This window comes from Babylonia areolata, chromosome 13, assembly GCF_041734735.1.
Source record: "Babylonia areolata isolate BAREFJ2019XMU chromosome 13, ASM4173473v1, whole genome shotgun sequence".
NCBI classification, from domain to species: Eukaryota; Metazoa; Mollusca; class Gastropoda; order Neogastropoda; family Buccinidae; genus Babylonia; species Babylonia areolata.
Window position 1 is genome coordinate 2,839,989 of NC_134888.1, and position 12,500 is coordinate 2,852,488.

General features: G+C 48.5%; 1 protein-coding gene across 1 annotated transcript in view; it reads right to left on the bottom strand.

Annotated features, from left to right (window-relative positions):
* LOC143288979 (glypican-5-like) overlaps positions 1-12,500 on the bottom strand; it is a 158,815-nt gene that overhangs the window by 64,685 nt on the left and 81,630 nt on the right. Inside the window, exons 3-7 of the mRNA XM_076597700.1 lie at positions 11,979-12,248; positions 10,708-10,937; positions 9,122-9,325; positions 6,561-6,671; positions 250-554 (exon numbers count right to left, since the gene is read on the bottom strand). Coding sequence (XP_076453815.1) covers positions 250-554; positions 6,561-6,671; positions 9,122-9,325; positions 10,708-10,937; positions 11,979-12,248 — 1,120 coding nt within the window. The remainder of the gene's footprint in view (positions 1-249; positions 555-6,560; positions 6,672-9,121; positions 9,326-10,707; positions 10,938-11,978; positions 12,249-12,500) is intronic.

The following is a 12,500-nucleotide window of genomic DNA, read 5'->3' on the forward strand; positions in this document are numbered from 1 at the left end:
CCTAGCGGACGTAAAAGAACCCACGGCAACAAAAGGGTTGTTCCTGGCAAAAATTCTGTAGAAAAGTCCACTTCGATAGGAAAAAACAAATAAAACTGCACGCAGGAAAAAAATACAAAAAAAAAAGAAAAAGGGTGGCGCTGTAGTGTAGCGACGCGCTCTCCCTGGGGAGAGAGCAGCCCGAATTTCACACAGAGAAATCTGTTGTGATAAAAAGAGAAATACAGATACAAATACAAAGACACTCACCTGCCCACACCGGTCCCGTTCCAGCAGCCCTCGCTCAGCATGTCCTGGGCGAAGAGCCGCTCCTCCTGGCACAGGGAGTCCGGCAGGCGGTTGAAACGCCCCTTGGTGTCCTCCAGCACCTTCAGCAGGGACCTCACCTCCTGCCGGAACTCGTGCAGCACGTGCGAGCTCCGCTGCGGGATCTCGGCGCTGGGGTCCCGGCTGGGGTCACGGCCGCCCACTTCCGGTTCCGGAACCAGGGGCAGCGGGTCCGAGGAGGCGGAGGTCGGGGCGTGGCGGGACACGTCCTGGCACTTGACCAGCACCTGTGAGGACATTGAGGTCGGGAGAGTCAGCGTCGGCTGTGCTTCTTCTGAGGAATCCCTCTCGGCTCAGAGCGTAGGGATTAACTCGGAAAAGACATTCACCACGACGGGCGCAATAGCCGAGTGGTTAAAGCGTTGGACTGTCAATCTGAGGGTCCCGGGTTCGAATCACGGTGACAGCGCCTGGTGGGTAAAGGGTGGAGATTTTTACGATCTCCCAGGTCAACATATGTGCAGACCTGCTAGTGCCTAAACCCCCTTCGTGTGTATATGCAAGCAGAAGATCAAATACGCACGTTAAAGATCCTGTAATCCATGTCAGCGTTCAGTGGGTTATGGAAACAAGAACATACCCAGCATGCACACCCCCGAAAACGGAGTGTGACTGCCTACATGGCGGGGTAAAAATGGTCATACACGTAAAAGCCCACTCGTGTGCATACGAGTGAACGCAGAAGAAGAAGAAGACATTCACCACAATGATCTAATTCTACGGGGTCATCCCCTGTCCTAACCCTTTCACCGCCAGTAATTTAGAGTACAAAATTCCCTTGTTGTATAAACACAGAAAAGACAGTGGCTAAGAATAGCTGGGGATTCCCCCTGCGACGTATAGAAAATACGGCCTATCCTACCACCGAACATTAAGAGCAGTAGGTTCATGGATAACAGACCAATGAATGGTCACCTTTCAGTGACATGGGTCCTGTACCACGCCTGTGCATAAATGCGAGCTTGGTGGTGAAAGGGCTAAATCATAAAGCGCTCTTGGCCAAGAGAGTCACCACTATAATCTAATTCCTATCGGAATCATCCCAACGTCGACTGTCCTGAAGTCCTCTCGACCAAGAGAGTAGGGATTACCTTTGGCTAAGACACTCACCACTATAATCTAATTCTACAGGGTCATTCCAACGTCGGCTGCCCTCTTGGTTGGGACAGCGGGGATGTAACTTGGAAAAAGATACACCAATATAATCCAATTCTATCAGATCATCCCTACTGTCCTAAAGCCCTCTTGGCCAGGATTAAATTGGGCAAGACACTCTCATCTATCTCATTGTAAAGGGCCATCCAGGCGTCGACTATCCTGAAGTCCTCTCGGTCAAGAGAGTAGGGATTACCTTTGGCTAAGACGCTCACCACTATAATCGAAATTCTACAGGATCACCCCAACGTCAACTGTCTCAAAGCTGAAATGAAATTATAGTGCTTAGAGCCTCGCCGACCACTAAGGCCATCTCAAGGCTATCGCCACGTTAATAACTACTACAAGGATAACAAAAAAAAACCAATTAAAACGAGTCACCACTTCAAACTTTCCAATCAAAATTTTAAAAAAAAACTTCCATAGTTTAAAACCTTCAAATCTGATTAAAAATGTTCACTTCTTTCAAGAAGTCCATCAGCGTCCACGGAGGGACATCACGAAACAAGGTCTTTAAAGAAACCGCCGTGTAATATCTGTGTCTAACGTCATGCAGATCCGAACAGTCAAGGAGCATGTGTTTCACGGTAAGAGGCTCATCACAGGGAATACATCGAGGGGCCTCTTCCCCCTTCAACAAGTAAGAATGAGTTAAAAAAAAAAAAAAAGTGTGCCCCGCATGCAGTCTGCACAGCACAGACTCCTCCTTTCTGTTCTTCACCCCTGAAGGGAGGGTCTCTTTTAGGTCTGGACGGATCTGAAAGAGCTTGTTGTTCGTCTGGGTGTTCCACTCCTCTTGCCAAAGATCCTTAACATAAGTGTTCACCTTCTGCTTCATGTCTGTGTATGGTACAAAGGATCTGGATAATTCTTTCTTTACAGCGTTCCTGGCCAGCTGTCTCAAAGCTCTCTTGGCTGAGACAGTATGGATTAATTTGGTAAAGACACTCACCACTATAATCAAATTTCGATATGATCATGCCAACGTCGACTGTCTCAAAGCTCTCTTGGTTGAGACAGTATGGATTAATTTGGTAAAGACACTCACCACTATAATCAAATTTCGATGGGATCATCCCAACGTCGATTGTGCTGAAGTCCCCTTGGCCAAGAGAGTTGGGACTGAACTGGGCAAGACACTCTTGACTTTATTCAAATTCTGGCCCAGATTGTCGGGACAGCAGCAGTTGCCTCATCTGCCGTTCTGATGGTCATAGTTGGACACAGGTCAGGTCAGGGGCATAGCCCTTGCTACTGGTACCATGTAACCCAGTACTACCTGCCGCATGTGAAGTCTCCCAACGACGGACCAGGCGGAGGAGGAAACCTTTCCCAACGGCTGTGAAGGCGGAGGAGGGTGACCAACGGACAGGGGGAGCTCTTATCCTTGGCTGGAAGTCCCCCTAGGAGACGGAGCTCCCAAGAAAAAACCTGCACCTGCCGAGGCCGTCCTACACGTGGCAGTATCTGCACCTGCGGGGACTGTGAGCGTCGGTAGGCGAGAGAGTGGGGAAGGGACTGCAGAACTCCTCCTCACTAAAAAAAAAAAAAAAAAAAAGTCACCTGTGCAGGTCAGGCAGTCAGGCTACGTTTTCCCTTGCAACACCTGTGGGAAGTGCTGCGCATCCAGAATCAGCCTCTTCCCCCATATGAGGACACACACCGACAGATAAGCCTGCCTGCCAACTCATCCGTCGGACCGACGGGAGACTCCATCAAGGTTGGACACGACTGACTATAATAATAATAATAATGGATACTTATTTAGCACACTATCCAGAAATCTGCTCTGGGTGCTTTACAAAAACTCTTTTGTTAACATAAAACACCAAATCTATGTTACATACACACACCAAAATGTGACTACACACACATGCACACACACACACACTCACTGCATACATACATTTTAACATACATGTGTATCTAACAGCTACCCCCAACACATACGCACACATAGGCAGGCATAAACTTACATAAACACACGCACACACAATACACATTCATATACATGCATGTAGTTATGTACACATACATATGTATACACACATAGTCAAGCACAGCTAACGCAAAGGAAGTGGACCTGCCACAATTGAACTTGCTGCTAAGGGAAAAGGTGAATTTTAAGACGAGATTTAAAAGATGCGAGGGAATCAGAATAACGGAGGTTATCAGGGAGCTTGTTCCACGACCATCATACATGACTGGTCATTGGCCTGGTTAAAACCATCCACAAGGAAACTGTTTGGGGAGGGAGATGGAGGGGGTGGGGGGGGGTAAAGAAAGTACGATGGACTGGTAACGCTGTGGAAAGGGCAGCAAAGCCATTCTGCAGAGACTCCAGCTGTGACACACCAGTAACAGACCAACCTGGGAGGAATCTGGTGAACGGTTCAACAAGGACTCTTCACAAGAGTTCAGGGGAAAACAAGAAGACTGTTATGGGTTGGGTTGGGACTGGTGGACTTCTACTTCGTCTGTTGCTTCTTCGTCAGCTTCATGGTTCACTGTCTCTTCACTTACACAGTGATTTCGACAAGTGACATACGCATTCATTCATTACAGCGAGCGGGCACGTACACACACACACACACACACACACACACACACACACACACGCACGCACACACACACACACACACACACACACACACACACACACACACACACACACACCGCGCGCGTCGTTTCTTCTTCACCAATTCACTCCAAAGCGATCTAGACACGTACGCATTCATTCATTCCAAAACACATGCATACTCAGAGACAGAGTTACACAAACACACACACATGACAGAAATGCACACAAAAAAAGACAGACATGGAGAAGCAGAAAGATGCGGAAGAAGAAAATAGGGCAGCCCATCTACCTCCCCTCTCTCTCTCTCTCTCTCTCTCACACACACACACGCAACACACAACGACACACACACACACACACACACACACAACACAACACACAACGACACACACGCAACACACACACCTTCACACACACACAACACACACACACACACACAAGTAACACACACACACACAACACACACACACACACACACACACGTGTAACACGTAATACTCTTCCCTTCCCCTTGTTTATTACCCGGCCGTCGGCACTACCCGATTCTCTTTGATGGGCTGAGGCTGTGGTGCATGGAACGTTTCCCTCCTTCCCCCCCCCCTCTCTCTCTCTCTCTCTCCTCCCTCCCTCCCCCCTCTCTCTCTCTCTCCTCCCTCCCTCTCATTCTCTCTCTCTCTCTCTCTCCCACTTCCCGCCCTCCCCTCTCTCTCCTCCCTTCCCTCTCTCTCTCTCTCCCTCCTCCCTCCCCTCTCTCTCCTCCCTTCCCTCTCTCTCTCCCTCCTCCCTTCCCTCTCTCTCCTCCCTTCCCTCTCTCTCTCTCTCCCTCCTCCCCTCTCTCTCTCTCTCCCTCCTCCCTCTCTCTCTCTCTCACTTCCCGCCCACCCCTCCCTCTCTCTCTTCCCCTCTCCTCTCTCTCTCTCACACACACATACGCACTCTCCCCCCCCCCCTCTCTCTCTCTCTCTTAGTCTCTAATATCATCATCTTAGATGAACAGACTGGAAATGAATAAACGAACCTCTTTCTCTCTCTCCCTTCTCTTCTCTGTCTCGCACACATACACACATTCTCTCTCCCTGTCTCTCTCACTCTATCTCCCACTTCCCTCCCCCCTCCCCCTCTCTTCTCTTCTCTCTCCCTCTCCCACCCTCTCTTCTCTCTCTCTCCCACTCCACTGCCCCCCTCTCTCTCTCTTCTCTCTCTCTACCCTCTCTTGACCTCTCTCTCTCTCTCTCTCTCTCACACACACACTCTCTGTCCCTCTCTCTCTCTCTCTCCAACTTCCTTCCCCCCTCTCTCTCTCCTCTTCTCTCTCCCCCCCCCCCTCTTCTCTCTCTCACACTGTCCCTCCCTGTCTCTCACTCTCTCTCACATTTCCTCCGCCCCCTCTCTCTCTCCTCTTCTCCCTCCCCCCTCTCTCTCTGACACACACACACACTCTCTCTCTCTCTCTCTGTCCCTCCCTGTCTCTCTCTCAGATTTTCCTCCCTTCTCTCTCTCCCCTCTCTTCTCTCTCTCCCACCTCCCTCTCCCCCCTCCACCTCTCTCTCTCTCTCTCCCTCACTCTCTCGGTCTATCACTCCCTTAAGCGCATGCACACAAAATTGAGACGTATAGTACATAGTACAGTACTAAACTGAACTAAAAGGCACACAAAAACAACCCACCCTGCCCTACCTCCCCTGACCCACCCCACGCCCCACACCTCCCCTGACCCACCCCACGCCCCACACCTCCCCTGACCCACCCCACGCCCCACCCGACTGTAATCGACAGACAGACAGGGAAAGAGAGGAGACTAGTGTGTTCAATCAATATATCGATTTGTGTGTGTGTGTGTGTGTGTGTGTGTGTGTGTGAGCGTGAGTGTGTATGTGTCTCTATGTGCGTGCGTGCGTGCGTGTGCGTGTGTGTGTGAAGCGTCACTGTGTGTGTGTGTGTGTCAAGTACGTCACTGTGTGTGCGCGTGTGTGAGTGAGTGTGTGTGCCACTGTGTATGTGAGTGCGTGCGTGCACGTGCACGCGCCCGCACGCCTGAGGGAGAGCTGTAGGGAGGTAAGAGGGGGGTGGGCGGGCGAGGAGGAACAAGCCAGTCACCTCACACATCCACCAAGGCAAGTTGTTTGACAACACCAACAACATCACCATCACCACCAACATCCTCTTCCTCATCCTCAAACTTTTTTTTTTTAAAACAAACAAGAGCATATCATGTGGCCAGGAGGAGAGGAGGGGAAACAAGAGAGACACTGCAGCAGATGTGGAGAAGCACATATGGATCAGTCGGATCCACACGCTTTGCTATTACCTCTTTGAAACTGAAACTGAAACAGAAACAGTTTAGGGAACAGTCTGTACGCTCTGACACACTAAAACCACTGAAACTGAAACAGTACAGGGGTCAGTCCACATGCTTTGAAGCCTCCTTGAAGCAGAAAACGAAAGCGAAAGTAGACGTGAAACGGAAAGTGAAAGTGAAAGTAAAAGTGAAACTGACCTCGTCGTAGATCCTCTTGCTGTCTGTCAGCGCCATCATGATGGCCTCCGACACGTTCATGTCCAGGTAGATGATCTGCTTCTGAAGGTCGTGGTGACCCAGCATGCCCACCTGTCCACAATCGTCAATATTTAATTAACCCTTTGGCACTAAAAACATGTGCATAATGTTAAAATATTCACTGAAATTGTCCATGAAAACTGAATATTCAGACAAAGAACTTAGTGTATTCGGAAGAATACTACTTTGAATACATTTAGATGTATTTACATATATTAATCGAAAACTGACATGTTAAAAAGAAGAAAGAAAAAAAAGAAAACAGAAGGAAAAAAAAAGGTTTTTGTTTTTTTTGGCCAATGAAGAAGGCGTGTGAAAGCACCAAAAATAAAGAAAAGAAAAAAAAAGAGGAGAAAAAAAAAGAAGAAAAAAAACACCACGTTCTGGTGCTCCATGACCTGCATGCAACTGAGGCCACACACAAAAAATAAAAAATAAAAAAATAACCCTTTGGCTCCAGTTGAGGGCATGGAGGATATATATATATATATATCTCCAGAAAAATCACTGATATTATACGCCCACCTGTCCATAATCATCAATATCAAAGAGCGGTAACTCTCTACATGTGCAAGGCCAACAACTTGCGTCAATGCTGGTTACGCTACCTTTCAACTCTAAGCCTCATTAATTCTTTCATTAACAATCGTGAATATTTGATTAATTCTTTGGCCCCTGTGGAGGGCATGGAGGATATATATATATATCCAGAAAAAATAGCGTCCACATGTTAGCAAACAAGAATCAAGAATTTTCCATAATTTGGGCCCTGTTGAGGGATAGGAAGATGTATCCCAATAAAGTCACTGACGTAAATCGCCCACATGTCTACAATCAAGAACCAAGAATTTTTTTTTTTTTTATCCTTTGGTCCATGTTAAGGGCATGGAGGATGTGTAATATTACATCACTTGTATTAAGCGTCGAGGTCAGAACACAAATGGTAATGAAAACACAATCATGAATCTGGTGATAAGAACAGATAAATAATCATCTTTTTGAGGGAGGTTGAGGTGTGGGGGGGGGGGGGGAGAGATTACGCACGTATCTGCTACACACACACACGCATACACACACAAACACGCACGCGTACACACTCCTTCACTCATACTCACTCTCTCTTAACCACAAACGGACACGCGCGCAGACACTCACACACAACAAAGAACACACACACACACACACATACATGCACGAACACACTCCTTCACTCACTCATACATACTCCTCTCTCGCACTAACGAACATACTCGCGCACACACGCGCACACACATACACACACACACACACACACACGCACCGACTAAAGACACAGACAGATCCCAAAACCAGTTAAAACACATCCTCTGCACACCCTCCCCCCACCCTCTTCCTACCCCCCTCCCCTTCACAAAGCCCTCTTCTCACACAGCTAACGAAGAAGAAAAAACACACAAAAAAAACCCTCTTCAACCTCTTTAAACAAGACAAAAGGGCGCTTCTTTCCTGTCCGCCTTTTGAAGGCTCCTCGTCTCCTTAAGCATTCTTTAAAACACTGTTTTGTTTTGCCTTGTTTTTTTTCCTTCTTCTTCTTCTTTCTTCTTCTTCTTTCTTCCTTTCTTTCTTTCGTCTTCTTCCTCTTCTACTGCTTCTTTCTTCTTCCTCTTCTTCTGCTTCTTCTTCTTCCTCTTTTTCTTCCTCCTCTTCTTTCTCCTCTTCCTCTTCTTCTTCTTCTTCTTCTCCTCCTCTTCTTCTTCTTCCTCCTCCTTCTTCTCCTCCTTCTCCTCTTCTTCTTCTTCCTCCTCCTTCTCCTCCTTCCCCCTCTCCTTCTTCCATTTGTTTGTTTTATTTCCCCTGGTGTGGGGTTAGGTTTTCAGCCGACAAAACGACCTGGACGGCAGCTTTCCAATGGTGGTGGTGTCTTTACTCCCAAGTGCATGCATCAGACAGCGCGTTTAAAGTGGTCCGTGTGTACGTATGCACTGGGGGTCCGCCCAAGCTTATCAAAATAATGGAGAGAGAGAAAACCGTATACAATCATACTATACATACCCAAAGTGGAAGATTATATATATGTATATATATGTTTTTTTGTTGTTGTTGGTTTGTTGTTGTTATTGTTGTTGGGGGGGTTTTGTTGTTGTTGGGGGTTTTCTGTTGTTGTTTTTGGTTTGGGGGATTTTTGTTGTTGTTGGGGTTTTTTCTGTTGCTGTTGTTGGGGTTTTTTGGATGCGGGGATTTCTGCTGGGATTTTTAAAAATATTTTTTTGGTTGGGTTTTTGTGTGTGTGTGTGTGTGTGTGTGTGTGTGTGTGTGTGTGTTTTATTTTGTTGTTGTTTTTTTTGTTTTTGTTTTGCTCTTTTTGTTTGTTTCCCTTATTGTACCTCAATCCTTCCCCTGCCCAGCATCCTCATCCCTGTCCCCCCCCCCCAACCCCCATATCACCACACACACACACACACACACACCACCCCCACCACACACGCCAGACCCCCACCGCCGCCCCCCAAAAAAACTCTGACCTGCAGGTTCTGGAAGGCCACAACCAGGTCGTCCCAGGAGGAGCTGATTTCGGACGTCTTGGCCAGACAGCCCCGCATCACGTTCAGGCACAGACCCCGGCACGGCTTCACGGGCACCGACGACGACGCCGCCGCTACCCCGGGTGGCTGCGTCGCGTTGGTCGCCGCCACCCCGACAGCCACCCCGCGACACCCTGGGCACACCTGTTGACAGACGACGTACAGACTGTGAATGGTGGTGGTGAAGACCATCATTATCATACCATACTCTCCTCTCGTCACGTGGAGTGATGGCCTATGAGGTAACGCGTCCGCCTAGGAAGCGAGAGAATCTGAGCGCGCTGGTTCCAATCACGGCTCTGCAGCCGATATTTTCTCTCCCCCCCCCCCACCCCCCACTAAACCTTGAGTGGTGGTCTGGACGCCAGTCATTCGGATGAGACGATACACCAAGGTCCCGTGTGTAGCATGCACTTAGCGCACGTAAAAGAACCCAAGGCAACAAAAGGGTTGTTTCTGGCAAAATTCTGTAGAAAAATCCACTTTGATAGAAAAAAAACAAATAAAACTGCAGGCAGGAAAAAAAAAATACCCCCAAAAATGGGTGGCGCTGTAGTGTAGCGACGCGCTCTCCCTGGGGAAAGCAGCCCGAATTTCACACAGAGAAATCTGTTGTGACAAAAAAAGAAATACAATTCAATACAATACAATACATCAATAATAACAATACTAATGGATACTTATACACCACGCTATCCAGAAATCTGCTCTAGGTGCTCTGCAGAGACACTTTTGCTTACATAACATATCACATCAATGTTATGTACACACACCAAAATGTGACTAATAAACACACACACACACACACACACACACACACACACACTGAATACGAACAACGTGCATACATAATAATAATAATAATAATATTCATATAGCGCTGAATCTTCTGCACAGACAAATCTAAGCGCTTTCACACCAATCATTCACACGCATGCATAACTCTAAAACATGAAAGAAACTGAAGACAAGGAAGAGGTAGGGGAGGGAGGCTATCTTGTGAAGAAGTGGGGGGGGGGGGGGGGGGGGGGGGGGGGGGGGTTAAGGCCAGACTTGTAACGTACATACGTACACACCAGCTGCCCACACACACACACAAACCGCGAGTGTTGGGTGGGTGCGGGTGGGTGCTGATTATCTGGTTGTGGTTTCCCGCACTTTATCTCTATTCTTATCTTATCTGTCTATTATAATCAATGTGCAATACAGTAGGCTATGCTTATAATCATATTCAAAATAATGTTTCTTAATTCTTGCTGTTTTTACATAAAGAATACCAGTTATTACCTGCAGAGTGGGTGTATGTATGAAACGGTGTATGTGATTTTTTTTTTTTTTTTACATTTGTGTCTTCGTAATATTCGTAAAAGCTGTTGCTGACTTTTACATTTATGGTCCCCATGTTGTTTACTTGTCTATGTTGTGATAGCACCTGACCAAATTTCTCCAGTCGCAGATAATAAAGTTATTCTTATTCTTAAACACACTCACACACACACACACCCCAACCACCCCCCAACCCTTACCTGCAACCTCAACAACGCCCGCCGGCAACTAGCGTCGAGGGAGGCGGACTCGCTGCGGGCGAGGGCGTCCCCCAGGGTGGCGAGGGTCTGCTGGAAGGCCCTGGCGTGGCCCAGGGACCGGCGGAACCTCCGGACCAGCCTCTCGGGCTGGTTGCCGAACGGCTGGATCTGGTCGGCGTAGCGCTTCAGGCAGGAGTGGGTGTCCGGGCTGATGGGGTGCCGGTCTGATCCTAGGGGGTTGTGTGAACAGTGGTGGGGGTTTTTGTTTCTGGGTTATTCATTTGTTTGTTTATGAATTTATTTATTTATTTATTTATTTATCTAATTATTCAATTTTTTTTAAATTCATTTATTCATTCAATCATTTATCCATTCGATCATCCAACAACCCATCCATCCATCCATCCATTCAGTCATTCATAAAGTTAGTTAGCTAGTTACTTGATTAATCAATTAGGTTGTGTTCTTTTTGGGGGTTGCTGTTTTTGTTTGTTTTGTTTTTTTGCAACATGTCACAATCCCCACCCCCACCCCACACACACACACACACACACGCGCATTCCACGCTCCATACATAAAAATAAATCACACACATCCACACCACCTCCCTCCCACATTACATACAAACCCTCACCACCTCCACCCCCATATATACACACAAACCGACGCCAATCAACCCACCTACACCGACACATCCAGCCCGCCCCCCCCCCCCCAAACACACACACACCTACACACTCTCCCACCCACTCCCACATAGCCACAAACCAACGTCCATCAACCCCCACACACACACCCCACCCTAACACCCATCCACACTCCCACCCCCAACCACACCCTTACACCCACATCCACCCATCCACACCAACCTATCCCCCCACACATCCACCCATCCACACCAACCTACCCACACACTACACATCCCACCCTAACACCCATCCACACTCCCACCCCCAACCACACCACCACACCCACATCCACCCATCCACACCAACCTACCCCCCCACACCCTCATCCACAACATCTCCCCCACATCCACCCATCCACACCAACCTACCCCCCCAACACACATCCACCCATCCACCCCAAACTACCACACACGCACACATCCACCCCAATCTAACCCCCCCCCCCCCCCAACACCCACCTCCACACCAACATCCCCACACCAACCTACACTCCCCCACCCCCGCCACAGCCACCCCAACATCCCCCTCCACCCCCAATCCCAACACACGCACACACACACACACACACACACACACACACACCTTGCTCAGGCCCGCTCAGGACGTAGGAGAACACGGCAGGGAAAAGGTTGACGAAGAAGTCCCGCAGCACGTCCTCCACCTCACCCCCCACCCCGCCCCCGCCGTCAGGACGGCCGTGGCCGTGGCCGTGGGTGGCCCCTCCCAGGGCCAGCAGCCCGCGGAACAGGTTGGCCACCACGGGGCGGTGCTCGGCCCAGGGGATCTTGTGCAGGCGGGACAGGAAGGTGGCGGTTCGATTCTCCGCTTCCTCGCCCAGCTGTTGGAGCCGCTCTGTTGGGAGGGGAGGAAAGAGAGAAGAGAGGTAAAGTGGGGATGATGAAACGGATAAAATAAAAAAAAATGATAAGCGTAATAGTAGTAGACATGGCAATGATGGCACAAAACGACGCATGCACACACGCAACACAGACAAATGAAATGAAATTATGGTGCTTAGAGCCTTGCCGACCACTAAGGCCATCTCAAGGCTATCGCCGCGTTAATAATTACAACAAGGGTAAAAAAAAAAAAAAAAAAAAAAAA